The sequence below is a fragment of the Danaus plexippus genome, chromosome Z, assembly GCF_018135715.1.
Source record: "Danaus plexippus chromosome Z, MEX_DaPlex, whole genome shotgun sequence".
Lineage (NCBI taxonomy): Eukaryota > Metazoa > Arthropoda > Insecta > Lepidoptera > Nymphalidae > Danaus > Danaus plexippus.
Window position 1 is genome coordinate 9078527 of NC_083559.1, and position 25692 is coordinate 9104218.

Here is a 25692-nt window from a genome sequence, read left to right on the forward strand (position 1 = left end):
TAACATATAGAGGCTGGAATATATATAATTTCAGAACTACAACTGAATTTTATTTAGTGTCATAAATGAGAATATATAGTGAAATTTGAATTTAAATTCTGAGGTTTTCCCGCTGATTCATAACCTCAACCTGACACAAGATGCGCTCATAGCAATGGGGTGAGGCTTAAAGTCTAGGGGTTGATGCGCACGCAATGGCTACGAGCATGCGCAGTACGCTTTGTGTTCATTATTATTCTGACTTACGGTCGATAAACTTCTCGTCGAATTAGGGCGCATGCCTCCTTTTATCCGAATATCAGGTGCATCGACATGGCGGACAGCGAATTTGAAGAATTTCGTCGAGTATTCGATAAACTACCACAACATATAAAGGCACCTACGCCTTTTTATTCGTAAGTTATTTTATATTTCAATTTATTCAGTTCAGAGTCCAGAATAGGGTGTAATCTATAGAAGTGAGAAGTACTATGACAGTGTGTTTTCAATGCAGGTTAGTCCCGAATGTTGGTTTGGAAGATGAATCGCCTTCCTCCAAGAGTGAGGCCTCTCAAGAAGAAGAAAATGCGGACACTGAAACAGCAAATACACAAACAGATGTATCTCCTATTAATCAAACGGATATAACAGACGCACAACGTAGCCCACACCATCAGTTCGCGAATGGGGAACGAAGGAGAAGAAAATTGCCTGAAATACCCAAAACCAGAAAATGTAAGTATGATCCCATAATTAAAATATTGATATAAATGTAAATTGTTAAACTTATCCTTATTGGACGCGAATGTTTAGGACCAATGTGCTAATTGCGAATGTATAAAATTAACATTTTGTTAATTGTCACGGCGTAGCGAAAATACATACATACTTTATATACAAGAAAGCTTTAGTTCTCAAATTAAAGTCTGAGCGCGAATTCGATTGTTACCTTTTAAGGCCTCCTTAATTTTTGGTTGAAGGTTGAACTTATTTTAGTGTAACAAGAATAGTGATGGTTGCCGTTTATTTATTATTAATTTTCTTTAAATCTGAATAAAAATAGGTAAATATAAATTGCCAACAATCTATATAATTAAAGTAATAATGTGTTTTGAAAGATTTGTACTATCTATTTACCTAGAATTTTATAAAACACCTATAATATTTAATATCATGTAAAAAATATAGTTAAGTTCTGGTTCTAATATGTCTATGTCTCGTATAGTTGTTAAACATTGTAACCAAATTTATTTTGAGAATATCAATTAAATTATTATAATCATTTACTTAATTGAAAAAAATAATGATAATAAATATTTTTTAACTTCAATTCACAAGGAATAAGTTTTATAGTAAATAAACCTTTCCTTTAATCACTCATTTACAAATACGTCACTATATAATGTGAAAAATTTCTATTTATAAATCAATATTGTAGGCTACTAAAACCAGAAAAAGATAGGTTTTTTTTGACATAGTAAATATTTAAACAACTTTGAAAAAAAATCTAAAATACAGCAATATTTTCATAATATAAAAAAATATAAAGATATGATTTGTTAAACAATTATAACTTAAAATATCCAGGATATGTCCTAGTCAGACTATTAATAACAGCAATTTTTTTCTACAGCCTTAATGTCTTCAAGTCAACCGTCTTCGTTAGCTGATGAATTAGGAGCCTTAACTGGAGTCATTATACGACCAGGGTGTCAAGGGCGGCCCCTATTAGTTCTTAAATGTGGATACCTTCTTGATGAAGACTCCAGTCCAGACTCCGAAAGATTACAAAGTCTTGGGGATGTCGACAGCGGACACAGTACCGCCCATTCACCGATCGATACTGGCCCCAAGAGTCTTTCTCCTACTCCGCTACAACAAAATGGTAAGGGTAACTAACTATAATTGTACTCAGTTTACATCTAATACATCTATTTTGAACTAAAATTAGGTATGCCTACTTGAACAATACCTTCCTTATGCTTTTGACACAATACATCTATTCTTGCTGTTATAAGATCTCTTATAATTGGTTATTTAGTGCTAGCAGCATCGCGATCTATTTTGTAGTACAAAAAGTAATACAACTTCTACAACTGGTACCACAGATAATAAGATTGGAACTAATTCATTATAATTATTTTTTTTATTACAGTGTCACCGACGTCTAGTTGTAGTATCAGCGGAATTAACTTTTCTGGTAACGTGACAACCGTTCCTCACAGCCAACTGGAAATGTTAGAAGCGACGCACAGAGGTTTACACAAATTTAATCCTAGGCATCATGATGAAATTGAAGTAGAAATAGGTGATCCTATATATGTACAGAAAGAAGCTGAGGATTTATGGTGTGAAGGTTGGTTAATTAAAATAAGAGGGAATTCCCAAACTTTTTTAAATGACGTAAAAATCGACTAATGTTTTATTGCAGGAGTTAACTTGCGAACAGGTCAACAAGGCATTTTTCCCTCTGCTTATGCCGTTGATATGGACTATAACGATTTCGATCCTGCAAATGCAAAAATCAAGAGGGAAAGATACTTATTAGGGTAAATAATTTGGGATTTTAAATAAAAGTTTAGATTACCTAACATCTTTTTACATTAATTTTCATGAAGTTCTCCTGATCAATTTCTGTTCGATTCCTTGAAATTAAACTATAAATAATTCATTCACTTTTGAATTTTTTAGTTACATGGGGTCAGTGGAAACATTAGCACATAAAGGTACTGGTGTTGTTTGCCAAGCAGTAAAAAAGATAGTCGGTGACAACAATGGAGATCCAGGTGCACAAGCGTGTATTTTAGAAGTCTCAGATCAGGGTCTTCGCATGGTCGATCGTTCCAAGCCGGATGTAATTACATATTTTTATTATTAAACTATCCTATAAACTGTAAACTACTAGATTAAAAAAAGTAAAGTAAGTCATTTATAACTTTTCTATTTGTTCACAGAGAAGTCGAAGTGGTCCCTGCATTGATTACTTTTATTCCCTTAAGAACGTATCTTTTTGTGCGTTCCATCCTCGTGATCACCGATATTTAGGTTTCATCACAAAGCATCCAACGTTACAAAGATTTGCTTGCCACGTGTTTAGAGGAACAGAATCTACTAGACCAGTTGCAGAAGCTGTGGGGTGAGTTACACTTTAAATAGGCATTTTAATGTTATAATAATAAGCAGAAAAAAAACCCGACATATGCTTTCTAGAGAAAATGAATAAAAAAATTAAATCTATTATTCCTTACGGTATGTTTTCGCTGTAATGTTAATTGAATATATTTTTATTTACCATAAAATATAAGAAATTAAACAAAAAAATAGTGGAATTTTTTAGTTTTAAAACACATTTAATTTTAAAACATAACAAATACCTATGTTTATTATTTGTGGATGATTTATTTATTTGAAATATTAATAACTTTATGTTATATATATCTTCTGTTTTCAGACGGGCATTCCAGCGTTTTTATCAGAAATTCATAGAAACTGCATATCCAATCGAAGACATCTATATAGAGTAAAACTCTAATTAATTGATAGTAATGTATTTAAATGTGATTTTCACAGACTCTTAGCGCAACATTTAAGCCTTTAAATTATTCCAAATAATTAATTAATCAGACACACAATCACAGTTACTATTTTTCATATTAAATGATTATAATAGCAAGTTCTTGATAGAAATGTAGCTCTAGAAATGATTTCAATTACTAATTTAATCATATTGTGAAGGTGTCATCTACATACCGTTTATATATTAAAGGTCTTATAGGTTTCCCCCGTTGTCGCTGACATATTCATGGAGGGCTTCGAGGTGCGAGCCCTTTGCTCTCCTCCTCTAAGACCTTTAATAATTTAATCATAATTAAGAAGAATTGACAGTTTACATTTAATACATTTTCTAGATAACAAGTGTACATACCAGCATTCTCAACATAGAAATTCAGATTTGAAATGTATAAATAAGAATTTGTGTATAAAATCACATTCGCAAAAACAAAAGATTCGCTAAGTGGCTGTGAGAGCATTAAATAAACTTTTAATACCAGCAATCATTATAGAAGAATAGATTAGTTGGCTGACATATTATTTAAACTAGTGTACCTTATTGGCTACTATTTTATTCAGAATTAACTTAATCTCTCTATGCAACGGTTTGCTTTCAGATATCGTTTAAAATTTCGATCAGTATTCATTAATTATTTATATAAAAAAATGAGAAGCAACTTATGCTTTAGCAAACCGTGGCTAGATCGATTGGAAAGCTACTAAGAAAGTTAATCAGTTAAGAATTGTCTCATTATCTTGTAAGCGCTAGCAACTGTGTATTTGTCATCTTACCTTATGCGAAATAAAAAACACCGCCTCGCTTGTGTTGCGCCTTGTATACATGATAATCGTATTTATTAATTTAACTACAAAAAAATATACTGAATGTGACAACTAGATTTTATTTTAAGTTTTTTTTATTAATAAATGTTAAATCTGTGTTGATTTTGAAAATATAATGAAATGAATTTAAATGGGAAATCAACAATGAACAGAAATATCAATTTAGAATAAGAAAATAAAATGTAAACTTAAACAATAAGTAAATGTAACATTCCCGGACGAGGTGATTGCAAAATAAATAGTCAAATACTGTGATATAAACAGTTTCTGATACACTTACGAATTGATAGAAAAATGTTAGAAATATCTAAAAAATATTTTTAAATACATAGTGTATCACAGTCATGTGATGTTCTTAGAATAAAATTCAGAAATTATTATCAACATTACGCAATTCACTTTAACAAAACTTTACTAAAATTGTAAATACTTGTTATTTTTGTTACATTTATAATGTAGTTGAAGGTAACATTGTCATTTTATTTTAATGAATTTTCAAATGTTTTGATATTTTCAGAGGATACATATTTTTTAAAAGGGAATAATTTAATACTACCGTATTTTATAGTAGATTTCTAACATTTTAAGTATTTCTTATTCTTGGATGAATTTCGCTGATAATTTTTTTTATTTTTATTCTGATTTATGATTTTGTAATATAATTTTTAATTGTTTTATTTTAAACAAACAACTTTTATTGTTCTAACCTCACCAAAAAAACTGCATTATAAATGTAATTTATTTGTAAATATGCCAAAGCAAAAAACTTCAATCAAAATATTGTAGTCATCAAATAAAAGATGATGCTGTGACTAAAAAGAAAATAAATATAATGTTATTTATTTTTCCAAAACTGTAACATCGTATCTACGTAAGTCATTAAATTATATTATGTGGACTGATGCGAGTGATTTATTTATCCCCGAATCTTATATCACACACCAAAAACAAGATGCTTTAAAAATAAGATTTATTTAAAAACGAAAAATAATTTCGATTAGGTATATGCTACACATTCATATTAACATATTTTGGAAAAGAATAAAAAAATCGGATGATGTTTACAATGGATAATATATTTCAAAATAAAAAATAAAAGACATTGTAATAAAAAGTACATTCTCTTTCATATATTTACTATAAGTATATTGCTAAAGGGCCAATGGAACCATATAAAAGAAAAAAATTTGTGTGAATCACTCTATCATACAATCACACCATATAAGAAATTTTACAAGAACCTCTAAATAGTACTATTGATCATGTCGGTATAACTGCTACGTTTCGATATTCAATCTTGACGTACAACTGTCACGTAAACAACATAACGGCGTCATCCCGGATGACATTATTGATTTACGGCACCAGTTGCACGTTTCCTCTTCGCCTTGCATATTTAAATCAAATTACAAATAACATAAAATAAGCTTTCAAAAAGTATTTAGTACATTACATAGATTTCATTACATCTGTTCAGTGTACATTGTCACATTTATTAATAGTAAATCATTTAAAAGTTGTAAAATCGATGCATTCTACGTTCAATACGTCACTTTTAGTTCTAATTTTTTCTAGTGAAATTTATGAAGATAGTGTCTCTGCGTTCGGTCGACCAATATAACATTAATGGGATATTAGTGAAAAGTGCCTAACGGTGAGTGATTTAAGCTTAAAATCATAATGAGAGTGTTTGAATGAATTTCTTATTTGATTTAATTTTTTCAACCAATGGTCTAACCTTTCTTTACTGAAATCAATATGGGTTGGCTTTTTTGTTTTTGAATAAGAACTATTTATCTACTCTTATGAAAGAAATTACTATCTTGTAAAGTCCTTTCTTTTTTTAGGTTGTGCTAACTTTATAACATATATTTTCTTCTGAGATAGCGCCATTTTTGTTGATATTTTTTTAATTTTTAAATTCTTATTGATGTAAATATATTTTCTTATTAATTTTTGTTTAAAAAAAAAACGCTTCTAAATGTCATACAATATATTTATGAATATAAATATTGTTTAATTTTTGTGTTTCATTTGCCTTATAAGTGATTTTTATGTAATTTGGATTCATTATATCTGTTGTTATATTTATGTATAGGAATGAAATGAACGAAATAATTTAAATGCGCCACCTCTTATAAAAATATAAAACGTGTTACTTGAATACCCTGGGGGGTCTTGAATAATACCCAACAGATATAATTTAAAACAGAGGTCACTATTCTCAATATACCTTGTTACTAACTAACAGATGGCGCTGCCTTCATTGGTTTGATAATTGGGGCTCTTACTAATAGAGGGCGGTTAAAGTGCTATAAATACAATGCCACCTACAAAAAATATTTTATAGTTTAATAAGGTTATTTCTACTCCAATAACTGTAAAAATTTCAAATTTTTTTAACTAGAATGAATAATTATTTATAGACATATTTACATTTTTAATATCTTTACTCATGTCATCTCAAGAAAAAATAGAAATAGAAAATGTATTAAATTCTACATCTTGTATCAAACCAATCATAAATTATTTAAATATTTTTTTTGGATGGAGCAAAACCTATTGAATTTTTGTTTATTCAGATTCAAAGATCATTTCAACGATCTTCTGGTTGGAAGAAAAATATTATCTACACATTCATTAACAGTTCACATTAGTTTGTCTCCAGAACATATTTCGAGAAAAATACTATTAATGTCCACTCTAATTGTCATAAATTAGCAGCATTTATGAGCAGGCAATTATTATATAACCTTATAAAAATATACATACTACGAAAAAAAATGTTTGTATAAATTACTAAATTGTTATATTTTGTTGTTCTGACTTTCTTTATACTTGATTATCCTAAACAAGTTGCAATGACTGGTATGTACAGGCTAGTAATTTAGCACCAATAAATAATATTTTCGGATGATTCATTATGAAATGATCATTATAGTAAAAAGACAAATAGTAACTCAGATTGTGTTAAGAATACGATAATTTATTGCAATTTTATTGAAGGCTTACGTTTCTTACTATATTTTAACAATTACTGAAGCACGGAAATAATTAAAAGTGACGAAATTTTGACCAAAACTTATCATGAGAACATTGATTTTGTCTCAAGTGAGAGAAGGGAGCTTAAACCAATAGCAACATCATTTAGTAATAAATATTCTTAATCTAAGCTGTGAATTAAAAATCATATTAACATTACCTTCACGTAAAAGTCGACTTTTAAATTATAATTTTAATAGCAAATATTATAATATTATAATAATAAACCATTTTAATTATATATCTTTATTGGATCACAGAACTAAATATTGTAGGTTTCTACATACATGATTTAAAGTTAATTAGTTGAGCAACATCATTGATCACTGTGTTAAAATAATAATAATAATAACTAGGGACAAAAGTTAGCCTTAACTTCACCCATATAATTTAGGTATCCATTAACATTGTCAAATCGTTTAACAGATCGAATGTCAATCAATTTTAATTTAAGAATTGTGCCTATAATGAAAGTATTTCGTATTATGGACTTCGAAGCGAATGAAGGTAGGCCAACCTTTGATAAAAAGTTTTTTAATCCAACATAATACTAAATTATTCTAAACTTACTAACATATTTAGGTAAACAATATTTTATTAGTCTTAAGTTATAATTCAGATGGACAAATCTTTCAAATTAGAAACCTGGAATGCAAAAAAGGAGTAATGATAAAATTATTATATAGATGTACAACACGAAATCGTTAGCAAAATATACGATAAATATTTCGTGATTAACATTAAAACAATACAGGCTGTCACGAAATCTAAAGGAAATTCAGAAGCAAGACCCAAAATCAATAATAGGCAAACAGCACGATACGATCGTAATAATTAATTGTTAACAATGATTTATTGTAACATTAATAAAAAAATATTTATAACATAATCATCACTAAAGTTTTGTAATAGCCATAACAAAATTTTAATAGACTAGATAAATTTAAAAATTCGGGTACAAGTTTTATTATCATACAATGTTAGAACGTTTTGAATTTATTTTGTTAATATTACACGTGTGTAGAGTAAGCTGTTATGTGAAGGCAATTTTAGCTTTGGGTCCGGGTAATCAGAGAATTCGTTCACAAAAATTCGTAGTTCAATATCCTTGCTAAATATTATTTCAGTGAATATTTGTAACAATTTGATATTTCTATCGGAGTTTTTAAATAAAAAAAAATGTTTATTTCACATGAAAAAAATACTAACATAACAATTCTGCTCAAGTAAAAAAACAGAAAGGGACAGAGTTTATATAAAAATATAATATCTATCCTTGTAATAAAAAGTATTCGAAATAGAAAATCGGGGTCTGGAGATTAGTAATTAATTTTCATTATAATAAATCATAACTTTTGTTTCAAACACAAAATAGAGAATTAATATTTACTAATTTCATAGCAATAAACATATTTTTTTAAATATTTTTTTAAAAACATATATTTCAATCCTACTAAACTATGTTAAAATTTGGCACTAGAAAAACTTTAAGCATTAGTTTTACATATTATAAAAGTAAATTTATGTAAAACTATTATTTATTTTTTCAGACAAACAAATAGTAACGTTTGTGAATATTTGAAATAATAATATTTTTCAATAAGGTTAGTTTTTGTTCTGATGGAGATCAAGTGCTGTTTGCTTTGTTTATAATAAGCAAATCATTGGAAAATGTGATTGATGTTGCTTATTGAAACAAAAGATATTAAAATAATTTAAAACCGGCATTGTATACTCGATAATTAGTACCCAGTTTCCCTAGAAAAAGACAACTAAATGCCTAAATGAATAAACTTTACCAATACTTTTTTAGTTTACGTATATACTTAAGATCATATTGCATCAATATGAAATGGTTATGATGAAACAAAAGCAGTTTAATTTTAAATAAGAACATATGCCGCGAAAAAGAATTAATTTTTAAGGTTTAACAATTTGAGAAACCGGGCTGTGTTAGTCTGTTAATTAGAATCACACCTGCCACGTGTATGCAACTTACTTTCCCCTTAATTCACTAAAGAAATGTCTATTCGAAAAGGTAACCAAGCCTGTCTATAAATAAACTAATCAACTGACTTTCAAAACACTATTTGTTGAATAAATAAACAAGGAAAGACGTAGGACAGAATTAATTATACTTTTAAAATTATCCAAACCAACGAAACCAGCCAGAAGAGGGGAATGATTACTGTTCGGACCTTTTCAACGTTCTAAATACAAACCTTTACAAACATGATATTGATAAAATATAATAATTGCATCTGATCAGATATCTAAGTAGTAAATAATATATTTTTTTTGTAATATTAATTTTAGTTCACAATATATAGATTAAATTACGCTAAATTTATTAAGTGTGATTTAGAATTTGGTTACGCAATTAAGGTTTACGGACACTGCACGTTTGATGGCTACCAGTATTTTTACAAAGTGTTATTTATTTGGAAGCCATATATTATCTCAAGAAAACATATTATTAATAAAATTTTGATAACATTTGTTTAAATGCACTTTATTTTTAATTACATAATAAATATATATATAAATTTACCAATTTTAACGTGCATAGCCCGTTCCCTCTCTTGCAAATCTACATCTAACTACTTAACGCCTAATACTTACTAAGTGCAATAATGTTATACATGAAAATCAATTTGCAACCTGATTCATTTTAACAGTATAACATTGTATTAAATATATCATTCGTGTCACAAACATAACATACATAATTAATTTAACAATTTATGGGAAAACACTATTAGAATTTCTTTACTATATTTTTATAACTTATAAGACATATAGTAATGTTTTGTTTTAATTTTGTGATTTTTACTCCATTCAAATGTGGTATAGTCTGGTATAAACCTCAGGGACGTTTATAACGTTTTGTTTTATAATTTGATTTGAATTTGTATGGTTTCGTTCTATTTCATTAATTTTTAATTCTTTATACGAAATAGAAAATACCAGTCCAAACGCACGTAGAAAAAGTGTAGATGCAATGTCAATACTAAATTTGAATATTCACAGAACTAAACAATATATGTATTATAAAACGATTATTAATTTTATAAATAATAAAATCAGTCTTTAAATATGAAATAATATTACAAGAGGCAATGTAACATCAATATACAAATACATGTTTAATCACAATAAAATAAAAGACTAACATTAAATAATATTATAAAATTAAACGAGGTTTTCAAATATACGAACAATAGACATAACAAGAAGTCATTTCATAACAATACTCTTTCTATAATGTAATTTTTTAAATCTAAACTCTAAACTCCTTTAACCAATCGATACATTTCACAGCACTATTTGTGATAATTTCATGATTTTTCTGTTAATATCTAATTTGTAATAGTTGTGTTTTTTGGTAGTTTATATATACATACATATCTATATATATATATTATACATTATACATGTTTTTATGTATGTATCACGAATTTTAATAAAACAATTAAACCGTCATAATCAGAGGTCTATTAATGCTTTACGGATTATAGATTGTGCTCTGAAATATTAAGTGACCTAATTCAGAACAAAAAACTTATTTTTTATTGTGTTTTTGTGGTTAAAATTAGCTTACTTTTTTGAGTGTTGTTTCTCTTAGTAGTTAAAAAAAGTTAGCTTAGATAACGCGTGATTTCTATTATTAAAATATGAGACAGTACAAGTATTCGACATTTTAGAAACCACAGTTGTTAGGGTGGCTTACTAAAACTTTTATAAAAAAAAAAAAAAATTATGAAACGAATATCGATTGTTTAAATAACTACATTTGTTAATATTATTTCATTTATACCAAGAACATTAAACATTTCTACAGCTTTTACAGAATAGAAACTATTAATATTAAAAAAGGAACAGTTAATAACCGTATTTACAAATTGATAACGATTTAATTAGGTTAATATAATATCCAAAAATGATTTTTGGATATGACTTGCCAACAGATTTTTACAGACATGACGAGATTAAATGTAAAAAAAATGAAATGGTTAGGCATTATAATATATATATTAATCTTTCAAAACCAAACACTCAAGGGATCCCTATTATGACTCCAGACTGTTGAGTAAATGACTTGGGTAAAATGCATCAACAATCAATAAAGTAGGGGTGAGACAACTATATATGCTTAACTATAAATGTAGAAAAAGTGTCCCGTGCACTGCTTTAAATATTGAATGTGTATTTTTGTGTATAAGATAAATTGAGTTGATAATAAACATATTATTTATCATCTAGGACCTGATTATAATGATCTATTCATATAAATATATGTATAATATTTACACTTTATATTAAGGTCCATTTGCCTATATTATCTACAGTCCTTCATAGTTATTATATTTTAAATACTATACATAATTAAGATATTGCGGCTGTTTAGAAAATACCTATTGCTCGCACGCCTTTTAAGTCGTATTGCATTCTTGAGACCGCGTTCTCACAGACTTGATCCTTTTGCTGGGGCTAAAGGTAGATATTTTAAGATAAGTTTGTTTTAGTTTTAAATTTACCCTTATTCTAGATAATAACATCTTCTGACATAGAGCGCCTGATTTGCTTAATCCCATGACCACAGCCAGGTATCTTAGCAACAGGCACTTTGTCGAATGTGTTTTAAGTGTTTTGCGCCTAATACGATACAAGTTATTTACCATTTGAGCAGCTCACGTAAAGACTATTAAAAACGTATATCTACCTAAGAATTTAAAATTATAATTTATGTATATATCAATACTCTTTTAATACTAAAACTCTTTGGTATAACAACTAAATTTTTCCTAAATAGATGGCTACCATCAAAAGTTAAGTTTAGAATATAATTACTTTAATAAAGTCTTTGCCTTAATAAGTACAAGAAATGAAATCATGTGTGATATTATGTTTATTATAATTTTTGTCTAGTTCTACCGGAAATTCTATGGTTTCTACACGTGCTTAGATATAAATGAGTACATAAGGTACTCTCGTGTTAGGTTTCTGAACTAATACTGTAAGAGCTAACTTTATTACTAATTTTATTATAGACAAATTGATTTACATTTGACTATTATCACTGTTTCATCAGTGCCATTTAGTAATATAGTTTTTTTTATATTTTTAATGTCCCTTATTTTTAGATGCAGGGACTGTTGCAAACAGTAAGATTTAAGTTTAAAAAGGACATGATTGTGTTAATTAGTACAATTAGCAGTCAAAGGATAAGGTATATCTTTTTACATGAAAATAATTTCCTTTAGTTTTCTTCTCCAAGTAATACAAGATCATCAGCAACCACATCAGATACATGAAGGTAGATAATCCAGTACATCAAGTTAAAGCAGACGAAGCAAACGGGGAAAACAATGCGTGAATACTTGTCGATGTCCGATGGAGTAGCGCCGAGTAGTTTATTGATGCTCTGTAACATTTAATATCTATGTGGTATATCTAAATGGAATGATATACTCAGGTCTACAAATCGGAATTCGCAAAATATACATATATAAGGACGATAAGTTTAATACAAAAGTCGCTTACCGCATACCAAATGAACATTCGCAAAGTAATTCGTACGTGTCAATCATGCAAACCAACCTTTGATGCCTGAATCAGATGTGGAGCCACTGCTTCTTCCTCAGGACCTGGTACTGCAACCGGAACCGGAACGGGGACAGGAATTGGAGCTGATGACGGTCCCCCTCGACCGCCATTGAGAGCACTATCCAAAGTGCTACTCCTAGAGTATTTTCCGTCATGAATCTTGAATCGCACTTCCTGTGTATGAGGATTATAGGACTAAATCAGAAATAATTTGAATCACTTTATTAAACAAATCTATATAATTTCTTCTGAAATTAGTGCCCACCGAAGAACGGCTTGGTGGAGCGGGTCTGCCTAGAGTGCTCGTCCTTGGTGGTGGCAGAGGCTCTTGTCGAGGTATTTCGGAAGGTCCAGGAGCCCCATCAATCTGCATTTTTTTCTCAGCAGCCATCTTTTGAACAGCAGTAAATCGTTGTTTCCTCATTTGAATTCTTTTCGCCATGTAGCCGACGGTTGCATACTCTGAAACCAAATTAAACCAATGTGATGTGATATTTTAAAATAGCGCATAGCAAACTCTTAATTCTAAAATAGCTTAAAACTATAATTATTAAAACGCAATGCAAATACACAAAACAATTTATAATAGTAACACAAATTATATCATAAACATACAAAATTGTTTTTGGTATAAGTAAGACAAGCGGTCGTTTATACAATTTTATATTTATAATAACTTTGGATATCTTTTGTTACCTAGTAAACTGGCGAAGACCATCACGAAACAGGTGCCCAAATATACATCTATAGATTTGACGTATGAGATTTTTGGTAGCGCAGCATTCGTTGAAGACATAAGAGTAGTCATAGTCAACACAGTAGTGACACCAAGAGATACTCTAGCTGGAGTTGCATTCCGGTTCAGCCAAAAAGACACCCATGATATGATAACAATCAATCCAGAGGGAATATAAATTTGGATTAAGTAGTAACCCATCGAACGCACAAACTGAATTTCACAAGCCAAACGCGAATAATTTCCTGAAATAAAATTAATGCAATTAGTCAAAATTGCGTCCTAAAGTTAATAAATTAAATGAATATATTATCATAAAAGTTTTGGGACGAAAATAGCCTTGTAAGTAGGTTCGCAAAAATTTATCATATGCGTGCATAAAATGGAATAAAGGAAAAAAAACATACATCGCTAAATGATAGCATAAAATACCTGTTGTAAGTGATATTTCCATAGCTCGTTGACGATGGCCAAGCACCTTGAACTGCGGTAGCGACACTTCGCTCGACACACCAACAGAATTGGGGCCTTCATTCCACTTATATCGGATGTCCCGCATCGTGTAGCCGACTGTACCATGCAGATATATGGAACGATAAAATAAACACCCATTGCACTGGGCTATCAAAATCAAATGGATGATTGTTTTAACTACAAAGGCTTAAGTGGATGACGACGCAAAGACTAACAGCGTCGTGTTCAGCATTTGGCTTAATTTTTGGTCTACCAAATGGAAGCACTATGGATTGCGAATTAGCATAGTTTTATCATTCTCAGTATCCATGGAGATTAATAAATCATATTATAAAGCAGAGTACAACAGTACAAAAGGAATAGAATCAAAATTAATTTTGAAACTAGTAAATTGAAATTTATTATGCGACCAAGAACTTACAGCTTTCAATCTCAATATTACAGAGCTGCCGATCCATAGGGAAGTATTGCAAATCCATAGGACAAGAAGCCGTTATTGTCAACCTGTAATATTGGTTGAAATAGTCAAGGAGGAGAAAATTAAATATATATATATATATATTAAAATAAAATAAAATTTTTTGATGTATCGAACCTTATGCTCCGTGTGATAGATCCAGAGTGATGAATACGAATAAATTCATTGCTAGTGGTGGCTATGTGAAAGTACGATTGCTTTTCATTTACAAAGAACGTATCAGGTACCCATATATTTCGAATAAATTCAGATCCAACCGATAGAGTCTCGACACCAGGCCGCTTTTTATAAGCAAGTCTTGGATCTGTCCAAAATTGTCTAAAGTAGAAATCCAAGGTAAAATCCTGAAATCACAGAAAAATTTTAACATTTGACATTATTTCAATCTACATAATAATTCATGTTATTCAGATGTTATTTGCAGTTGATTAAAATTTATTTGCAGTTGATTAAAACTATTTATATTACTTTCAAACTGAAATAATAGCAAAAATTACTGTTTAAATTTATGAACTCATAATCTGAACACGAATTATTAGTAAACTACCACTTGATAATCGAATTAAGTTATAAAAAAGCCTTTACATACTGCTACATAAAAAAATACAACAAATAATATATATTTTTAATTAAAAAATATTTTTGTCAAAGGCTATCAGTGTAACATTTATAGGTTTGCCTTTTTGTGCAAAGTACCCGTAATGGACTTTATTTTCTTATTTAATATTACACACACACACAACTAATTACTTTCCATATTTCGTGCACTTAAAAATATATAGGAATTAATATATTGTTCATATTAAATAAAATATATTAAGTCCTATATACATATACACCAGTTGGTTACGTTGTAAAATGGCTTTAGGGAGTCCCTTGATTTGGTTTCCACTTGGGGTCATATGCCCTGGTCTCAATTGCTTTTTGAAACGATACCATATCAAGGGTATGTTGGAAAATTAAAAAACCGCGATTATTTTGTAAACCACTTTTTTCTTTAAATTTTTGTTCCTAATTGAACGTTAACTTTGTTAAAAATATATATTTCTTTTATATATATGTATACATAAAGTAATAAAAAAACAAAACGAATATCAAGTTCCTTTGTCCAATTGGAACTCATTGGACAGTAAACACACATTGAAACACATTCATAGCAAGACTACTAAAAAGTAAGAAAATTGCGAGTGGCCAGTTCGAAGAGTTTAAACGCTAGTTTGGGAAACAATAGTAAGAAACCGACAGTCACAACAGATACCTACTCAAGAACATAAAAAGCTTCAAAAATAAAAACAACAATGGAGCAAATTTACGACAGTGTTTTGCTGGAAGGAACGCTGAATAGCAGAGAACAATTTAGTATGTCTTTACGACATCGGATGGGCGCGTCACTGACAATCACATATAATTTAATGCTCTATTCTGAGAAAAATCGAAGTTAAAGAAATAGTACGAAATTTTCAGTGAGCGAGCCCTCCCGACAGTCGGCTCCAAAACGCCGGCATGCTCGCAGCCTCGTATCTGGGGCTGCTCGGTCGCGCCGGCCGCGGCCAGAACGACCGAGTCAAGCGTAGGCTGACAGGGACGAGTACCATGAGCACTTCGGAGACGGAGCTGATTGAGAGCACATACATGGTGACGCCCACTTCCACTGGTGGTCCTGCAATCAAGCCGAATAGTTGTGAGATTAGCGCCATGGGCGCAGTGAAAACCAAATCAGAGGTTGACATATCCCTAAGCTCGATCGATTACTTAAAAAAATATTAAAGAGATCGAGTAAGGGCAAACCTACCATCCTTGACTATAAATGCATTTTTAAATACAATCTACTTAAAATACATTCTTAAATACCATTTTAACTTCAGATAAGGAGCTGATTGACAGCACGTACATCGTGACTCCCACATCCACAGGCGGTCCTGAAATTGTTTACGTTTTACATCTAAATACCAACTAAGTCCATTTAGCATAATTATAGAATTCTTATATAATTGTTAGATTTACAGAATCTTCAACATTTCTAAAAATAGTTCTAAAGTGTAATCTTACAGAGTTAGTAAGAGCCAACTAAAAATATACATTGTTATTAATATAACCAATACAATTTTGCGATATCGTGGCTCGTGATATTTCATTAAGTTGACCTATAAATTGTTTCTATTTGAAACTTTTTGTATATTATAAAATCAATGTAAGAATATGAATACTATCACTAAACATTTTTTTAAACAGAAGTTTTTTAGATGTAGTGGATTTTAGGTTTGCTAATATTTAAACGTATTAAAATAATTTTCGTTTAAAACGATATTTAAATTCGCCTCTAAACAGCAATAATATAAGGCACAGCAACGGTATAGCAAAACAAACTTTTTGAAAAATATTTTATTGTAATAAAAAACCTCTCAAAATCTCTATAAATAACACATAAAATAACAGACATTTCTTTAAGTTCAACTATGAATATAAATCTTAATGTAATATTAATTTCTGGCCATACAAATTTTACATGGATAGTTATACACTTGACAAAGTAGATTTTTAATGTATATATTTCTTATAATTTATTGAACAAAACTATACTTATAAAATTCTATATTACCTTTATGTTACAGTTTTTAAATTATGACCTTATTTAGAAAGCCGTAGGACTAAAACAAATCTTTTAACACGAACATAAGGTTAAAAAGTGATAAATAATTATTGTACCATAGTTAGTAAGGGTATTTTTAAAATGACGTAACATAAACATAAACTTAAGCTTAAAAGAAAAAATCTGAAAAACAAGGGTAGAAAGGAGGACTGCATTGGTTATCTATTCTTTATTAGGATCCTTAAACTGATTAAAGATATGTTATTGTTTAAAAAGAATAACTGTTGGAAATAAAAGAATCAAAATATCAACAAAAATCATAGACAAAGTGCAGGAATGTTACTGACACATTTAGGTTATTATAATGCCCCTCCATAGATGCTTTAATATTATTATAACTAATGATGAAAATACATGATATACAATAAAATGACAATAGATTATGGATGACTAAAATAAATTAAAAATGTCAATACATTAACATACAAGAGAGTAACCGGGAACCATTTTCAATATCATATAAAAGGTGCGACGGCATGATCGAATTTTCTTAGATTTGTAGTCAAAAACATATATTAAATTTCGTCATTAATTTAAAGCCCTTTCTGTTATTTCATCATGACTGAAAACCAATCAATATCGATCCATCTAAACTTGAATAAAAACAAACTTTACTATATCAACACAAGAAAGCGCAATAAAATACCACAACAATCTTATTCTAGTTTTCAACATAAAATACGTGTACCTGTAAGAAAATATTAGTTTTCAAAAAATTTATTATTTGAGTGTATTTTTGTTACATGTAACTTTTACATTAAATTTCAATCACTCATAATTATATTAATGAACAAAATTACACACACTTTAATAAAAATAATAATATTTCATCCCTGAAACATAAATTATAACTAAATAAATTTAAAAATACTTTAATCATATATGATTAAGTTTTAGAATTTTTAAAATATTTGCTGATTAGCAATGCTTCGGCTTGGTATAATATAATATTATTATATGTACGTGTAAAAATATATGATAAGCATTTTTATACCAAGTTAACAAGACTATCCACTAACCTCCATAGTTTGGTCGTACTCTCTTGTCATAGCTTACGCTTAGAGAATCCAAAATTGCTGAAATGTTGACATCACCAAACATTCCCCCTCCGCCGGCCCCCCTTTAACAAAAAGACGTCCTTTACATTGTTTATTTCTGACGTTCAAGGAATGTCCACAGTTGATTGTTTTTAACTTTTATTTATAAAGTATTAGTTTTTACATAAAATCAAAAAAATTAAGATGCCTGTTCATAAACATTTGTTCTAAGGGTTTTCAAGACGAGTTAACTAAAGTTTTAAATTTCGATTTATGATTATATTGTAGTCTTTCAAAGTAACATGGCTGTACAGATGATTCAATTAGTTGTCTTCTCTGAATATAATATTTTCTCTCTAGATCCTTAGAACTTTACTTAAAAACTAAAAATAAACCTTTAGTATGAATTTAGAAATGAAGTAGAAACGTTTGTATAAATATATGCTTGAGATTTTCATGTTTGTTTTAAGAACTTGCTTTACATTTAAGCACGTAGTAAAAAGTATTAATTGAATCTCAAAAGTATATTTAAATAAAACCTTTGACGCTCATTTTGTTTTATATATAATCAGAATATTACGTGTTGCCTTGTCGCTTGGAGGCACACTTCCGAAAGTCTATAATGCCAGCTATTGAAAAATATGCCTATTGAGAGAACATCGATACTTGAAAAAAACTGTGAGTTGTGTAAAATTTATTTTATTTTAGTATTATCAAAGGTCATATCTTTATGTAATTCGAGATGAGTTCTGTGAAAATATATGTTTTTAAATTTATTATACTTCGTCAGAGTAGTTTTCAAGTACACTGTAGCTTTATTGGAATAACGGAGGTTATTATTTTTTATTTCCCTTTTGTTCCAAGACCTTGATATGTATGCTGGGTGTTTTTAATTAGTATCTGAGTTAAAGGGTACAAATGGTATCCTTTTAGCGATCCCCCCTGTCTTTCCTTCGATCTGTCACTAGGCTGCATTTCATGAACCGTAATAATTAGGCAGTTTAAATATTAACACATGACTTGTTTTTATTGCCGTTTTGCATAATAGATAATGAAATAGATTTAAAATAATTTTGATGGAGTCAAAAAAATCACTTGCCCAATTTGTGTCAAAAACGAGCAAATCTAAATGACACTCGGCCGGTTTTTAACTGGATCTCAACATGGTAATAAGTTTCATATTCAATATACAATTGATGATTTTATAAGTCATTATTTTATTAAATGATTTTAAACCTTCTTGCACTTTATGGAATAAAAGACAAAAAAAGTTTTAAACTTATCACAGTTACCAGCATTTTTGTTCTAAGTTGTAGGACTACTAATTAATCCGTACATGTATAAAATGAACACAAATAAAAGGTTTATCTACTTGGTGTTGGATAACAGACATACATTTAGATTAAAATAAATCCTTACATATATATGAAATTAGGACAGATATGAAAAATAATTGACCCCAGACGAAAAAATCACAACAAAAAATTTAAAAAAACTTAACTAAAAAACTGCTAACAAAAACTTTCTTTACGTGACTAGACTTATTGTTATATTACTTTCTAGGTTTTTGCCTTTTTGAACTGTTGGGTTGAGTTTATAAATTATATTTTACTTGTCACACACATCATAAAGAGCTTACACGTGAAAACAAAAACAATCACTTTAACTACTACTTATTACATATAGTATAATATATTGCGAGACCGCTATATGAACAAAGATATAAAAATATTCTGAGAGCAGAAAAAATCCAAGGACAATGTTAAATTTATAAATTAAAACTATAAATAAAATAAAATGAATTTCAATGCTATTCAATACGTTGATATAATAAACAAATCTTTACCATTGGTTTCTGGTTTAAATTTATGACGGAGCCGATGTTAAGAGAAAGAAGTATGTGTAAAGTATGTTTTACCTCAAGTCCTAGAAATTGTTAAAATAAATACGTATGTATGTTGCGGTATACGCCTTTAGGAGTTTAATTTCATTATTTTGTCTAGTTTACTAAGTCTCATCCCAAATTATTTGGAACATTTGTTTTATACACAAAATAATATTATTTTGATATATGTATATTAATTAATAATTGATTATTATATTTTGAACATATAAATATGTTAAATAAAGCGACATTTCTTGAAACATTTCCTTTTTCTTAATAAAAATGAGAAATACATACGACTCAATATTAATTTTATGCATGGGTAAGAATCCATAGAGTTATTTTGTTTTAAGTTTTGTTTTTTATCAGCTGCTCATAAATGTATGTTCATATGCACAACTCCTTTAAAGGCTGATTTAAAGTGAAGATTGAAAATAAATTAACATTTTTCATGGGGGTTACCGAAGTGCTATGGTTTCTTGAATCTCATTTTATTCGTATAAAAATGTGTATTATAAAAGTAACATAAACTTTATTATACATTCTTATTTCTAACCTCTTAAAATCTCAACAGATCCAGAATGTTTCTTAAAAATAAACGGATACCTCAAAACTAAAATTACTCTAAGAGTGTATCAAAGTCAAATCGATAAAAAAAAATGGAATCAGTTGTCTATAACTGAAAACAGAAATTTTATTACTAAACTAATACATACATCATTGTTATAAAATTTTAATAATATATTCATATCATAATAAAATTTCATACAACAGAATATTGAAACGGAACACTTTAATATACGGATGATAAATTATTCATTATTTTATATTCAATTTCACAGTTTTGATAATTTTTGTCATTGAATGTTATTACTTATCTACTATGAATATATAATCTTTAATCAATTGCATTAAACGAAAAGTATGTAACTGAAATATTCTATATATTAAAATACGTGCTCTTTCTTTGTTGTAAGCGGTTAAAAGAAGCCTGTCACTTTTTACTCCTGAAATGTCAGTCAATCAAACGTATATGTCAGTATAAAGGAAAGTGGTTCAAACCTTAAACTATAAATATATGTAAGAAAAATTATAAAGAAAACCGTTTCTATAAAGTACACCAAACATTAAATCAGAATGCTTTATCTCGAAATTGAAAGTTGTTTGAGATTCGTTTACTTGTTATTCCGATAACAAATATATTTTCTAGGAAAGTATAACCTCGAAAATATTGAGTTCAAACTTTTAAAGTGGTTTAATGGAATATTTTTAGGGTACCAGAAAAAAATGTTTCCGAAATGAAATAATTTAGTTTTACTCGTTTCGTATCAATTCATATCTAATAACTTTTTTATCAAAATTAATTAACCTTAAATTTATTATTATTTACGTGATTGGGCATCAAGCACTACACAAATTTTTCTCTTATTTTAGTCCAGTTGCTATAGAAGCGTGTTTTAAATAAGAAATAAAAACTTTAAAATATAAAAAGAATAATATGCTTATAATATTTTGTTTTTATTAATTTTTAATTTCATAACAAAGAAATTAAAAATTTACAAACACGCTTGAAACAGGCACTTTACAATACAATTTAAACAATACTTTGTATTTTTAGGTTTTTAACATAATTTCTGATAAATTTAAAACAAGTACATATGACAAGATTCAATTTACGGGACTGTTGCAGTCAAAATGTTTTGCTCGATTCCTTTATGGCTCTATAACAGCGTTGTCTTTTGCATTTATAGATATGTAATAGTTATTCACTAAACAAGTTTTCAATGCCTTTTTAATTTTTTTCCTACAACTTAAATGCTGTATATTTTCGTAATTAGATAAATAAATTTTATTACACTTTCATTCCGTGTAAAAAACATAAATCGTCTTTACCGAATTATTCTGTATAAATGTAGAACTAAAACAATATTTTTTGAGATAGGTTATTGTGTTTTAATTTGTAGAGAATATTTTCTTATTAACACTTATAGACTGTTAGAAAAACTATACAAAAAAATATATATAATAATGCCACAGTAAATAACAATAAGTGATATAAATACTATATTTTTATATTACTGCAAAATTCAGACAATAGTAGAAAAAAATGTATAAAAAAGCGTGTGAAATATACGAAACATAACTCAAAATAAATTAACATTCAAGTATCTATTATTGTTTTTATAACTGTTGTGATTTGTTAATTTGACATGAAAATGAAAAATCTAAAGGAGACATTTTTCTATCTAACATAATATAGGCATCTTTTACAATTTGTGCGACGAAATGTACACCCATAGTGGAGGTGTGTGAATTTGTGAACGCTTGCCTTCCGGTGGACGTAAATTGAAATCGATATGTTTAAACTGGTGAACTTAGAAGTGTTTGATATTCGTGTCGGATGACATGATAGCTTTAGAAACTGGTCTGCAATATCAATTAACTGAACCATGTTTCCAAATTAGGACACAAGTTTGTCACACGATCCAAGTGTTTATATTATGAAAAGTAAGCACATTACGAATAAAAATTCAACTTTTGTTCCAAATTATACTTAAGCAAATGATATGTCTATCAACATAGTTTTCTTAAGTAAAGGTAAGATAATTAAATAGGTTACTCAATCAAACGTTGAACAATTTGGAAAAAATTCATTGTAATATTTATTTCCGTAACATTTGAATAAAGAAGAATATTCCTATTACAATAAATTTATTAATATGTATTTTATAAAGATTAATATATATATCTACACTCACATTTAGGATATATTTGCAATAATATTGTTGTCATAATAGGTGTATAAAGGTTTGACCTCATAGAAATAGCACGAGATGCTTAAGCGCCATAGACAACATATCATGCAACCCAAATTGATCACAATATTGTATTAGTTTTGATAGTGGAACCGAATTAATTTAGTAAATACATTTCCAAGAACTGGTATACTTTTTAAAATTGTTAGGTGTTTTTTGGTAGGCTCCCAAAATATCCTGTTGCAAATAGTTATAAGAACAATAAAAATTATATACGTCATCTATCTCTATCGCATCCTTAAAATAATATATATATATATATATATATATATATATATATATATATAAATATATCTCATGATAACGATCGATCATAGAATATTTTCATCGTGATTCATTTTATGCATATTAATTTTATTTTAAAACACTTTTTGTAATATTTTTGCATCGCTCCAAATTTTGATTATACTCATATTCAGTTCATATATTTTTAGACTTATCCAGAGCAAACTTTGTGTGCGGCTTTTGTATTGTCCAACTCAAATCTCAAATTGTAAATTCTTTCATTTCGGATTTCTGTGGAATTATACATGTTAACCCAATTAAAATTATGTCCAAAAATATTTTCCAAAATAATAAAATGCTTTATTAGGTAATTATTCAGTAAGAAGCTCAATTTAATATATATATATATATATATAAATATTATATTTTTTACCAAAAATTTTTTATTCTAACTCAACTGTATATATTCATAGATGTTTCATCAAGTAAAATGTTTACATACGGAAGGATAAATCTACATATAGTTTTCAACTATTATACCGCTAATAGTGTTACCTCAAACTTCTAATGCAGTTTAATAGTTCATTTTAGCTTATGGAATAAAGCTATTCATAACTCATTTGCTATTAACTAAATAAATGTTAATTATGAAAGAGATAATAATGATATAATAATTAATTTGAATTATCGGTCACAATGATAGTGACCTTATAAAACCACAATCATTATCACCGCTATTGGATCTTTAAATCGACAGGTAATTATGGTACGTGTATTAATCAGATCCTGAAAATTTACGCAATTGAAAACAGCAATTTTCATTTATCACATTTATAATCGATGCTTAGAAGACAATGAAAATAAATTTTTATTTTAATTTCTACCTCGCTCTGAACATTTCATATTTATGATACATTGATTGCGTTGCATTATTAATTATTTAAATATCATAAAGCTCTTCCATATATATTTTAAATCCTTAATTTTTTGTAATATTAAAAAATTACGTTACTTTCTTACCTTGTGGGTTATTTCAAATAAAGTTTCCATATGTCTTTTTTTAAAATAAAATTAACAAAATCTCTCTATTTATATTCTTGTTCGTCGTCAAAAACATCATGACTTTCTGTAAAGAGATTTTTGTCTGACGTTCTCTATTTAGGCTTTAACCAGCTGTTGAATAAAGGTCTCAGAAGAAATGCTTTTTGTAAAATGAGCCCGTTTTCTTTTACTCCAAGATATTAAAAGTAATGGATTAATATAAGTAGAGTTAAGCACTGTAGCAATACGTATCCAGTGATTAAAACAATCTTTCAGCGTAAACAAAGAGGAATAATTTTAGAATAATTTCCTAATCGTTGTGAAATTATTAGAAAAAATACATAGAACAAAGGGTATTAAAAACCTAATGTCCACAAAAGAAATGTCATTGTTCTATAATATTATTATTTAACACACAACAATACTACTGATTGATATATATATATATATATATTTTTACTACAATGAAAGATTAAACATTCTTAAACCTCACAATCGCAGAAGAGATAAAATCGATCGGAATCAAAAGCACACTGATCAAATATCACTCGTTTTATGGATATGTCTAATAATAATCATAAGTGTAAAAAAAATCTATATAAAACTCTTTAGTCGTTAACTAATTGAAGGAATTGCGGGTCTCTAGTAATATCAAAGTCTATAACGGCACATATGTAGATATACGAAAAGTTTAAGTTTATTTATATAGGAAATGAGTGGTTATAATGATAAACAGTTTTTTTTACAAACTTCTGCTCTAGTATTTGAAGGGTACCTAACAATTTCGATAGCTGCTCGAATTTTAGCCTTAAATCATTAGTTTTATTGAATACTACATCTTTCAAAGGAAGAAGCGACAATTTTTACACACGAAAACGAAATGTAATCATGATTTTAACAAGTAAATATACTTGTCTAGTTCTTAATTATATCCAAAAAATTTAAATAAATTTATTTTAAGTAAGTCACAAATGAAGCTTTTTTTTTAAGGCCTTTCAAATTAAAAGCAATAAATGATACAAAATCTTTTTCAATTTGGAGTTAAAATATAATTTATTTAGAATAAATTGATAAAACCGGTAAATACAATTCACTTCGCTTTTTATTCCAAAAATCATCAGTTTGTATTTAAACTACCAAAGTCCTAAATAAAAAATGGGCGACGGGTTAATCAGCTAGAGGGCCCTCGATTGAGGTACCCACTGAGTGTTCTAGACATTCTTGATTCTTCTTCATCTTAATAGCCTTTAACAATATAAAATATTTCAGAAATTATAAAACCAAATTCCTTTTAAGCATAAGAAAATATAATGCTTACTCTTACAGG

At 28.4% G+C, this 25692-nt stretch overlaps 3 protein-coding genes across 3 annotated transcripts in view; 2 read left to right on the plus strand and 1 right to left on the minus strand.

Annotated features, from left to right (window-relative positions):
• The first annotated feature begins 242 nt into the window (after nt 1–242).
• On the plus strand, nt 243–5276 carry LOC116777881 (JNK-interacting protein 1). The gene is made up of 8 exons (XM_032671655.2): nt 243–395; nt 494–714; nt 1613–1864; nt 2135–2335; nt 2411–2528; nt 2671–2833; nt 2934–3115; nt 3431–5276. Exons 1-8 carry the CDS (start codon nt 313–315, stop codon nt 3501–3503), a joined length of 1293 nt encoding a protein of 430 aa, XP_032527546.1. The 5' UTR covers nt 243–312; the 3' UTR covers nt 3504–5276.
• Nucleotides 5277–5846: 570 nt separating this feature from the next.
• LOC116777707 (glycerol kinase) overlaps nt 5847–25692 on the plus strand; it is a 160495-nt gene continuing 140649 nt past the window's right edge. Inside the window, exon 1 of the mRNA XM_061526035.1 lies at nt 5847–6028. The gene's annotated coding sequence lies outside the window, so the exon portion shown is untranslated. The remainder of the gene's footprint in view (nt 6029–25692) is intronic.
• LOC116777708 (gamma-aminobutyric acid receptor subunit beta-like) overlaps nt 11355–25692 on the minus strand; it is a 29994-nt gene continuing 15656 nt past the window's right edge. The window contains exons 2-10 of the mRNA XM_032671393.2: nt 18381–18481; nt 16563–16630; nt 14829–15055; nt 14655–14737; nt 14192–14329; nt 13720–14004; nt 13289–13485; nt 13018–13218; nt 11355–12841 (exon numbers count right to left, since the gene is read on the minus strand). Coding sequence (XP_032527284.2) covers nt 12677–12841; nt 13018–13218; nt 13289–13485; nt 13720–14004; nt 14192–14329; nt 14655–14737; nt 14829–15055; nt 16563–16630; nt 18381–18481 — 1465 coding nt within the window. The 3' untranslated portion in view covers nt 11355–12676. The remainder of the gene's footprint in view (nt 12842–13017; nt 13219–13288; nt 13486–13719; nt 14005–14191; nt 14330–14654; nt 14738–14828; nt 15056–16562; nt 16631–18380; nt 18482–25692) is intronic.

Bases quoted from the DNA above. Each gene is read 5' to 3' on its own strand.
- LOC116777881 (XM_032671655.2), top strand. From the start codon at position 313: ATGGCGGACAGCGAATTTGAAGAATTTCGTCGAGTATTCGATAAACTA. The intron at 715-1,612 runs GTAAGTATGATC...TTTTTTCTACAG, and splicing joins AATACCCAAAACCAGAAAAT to CCTTAATGTCTTCAAGTCAA. The intron at 3,116-3,430 runs GTGAGTTACACT...TTCTGTTTTCAG, and splicing joins CCAGTTGCAGAAGCTGTGGG to ACGGGCATTCCAGCGTTTTT.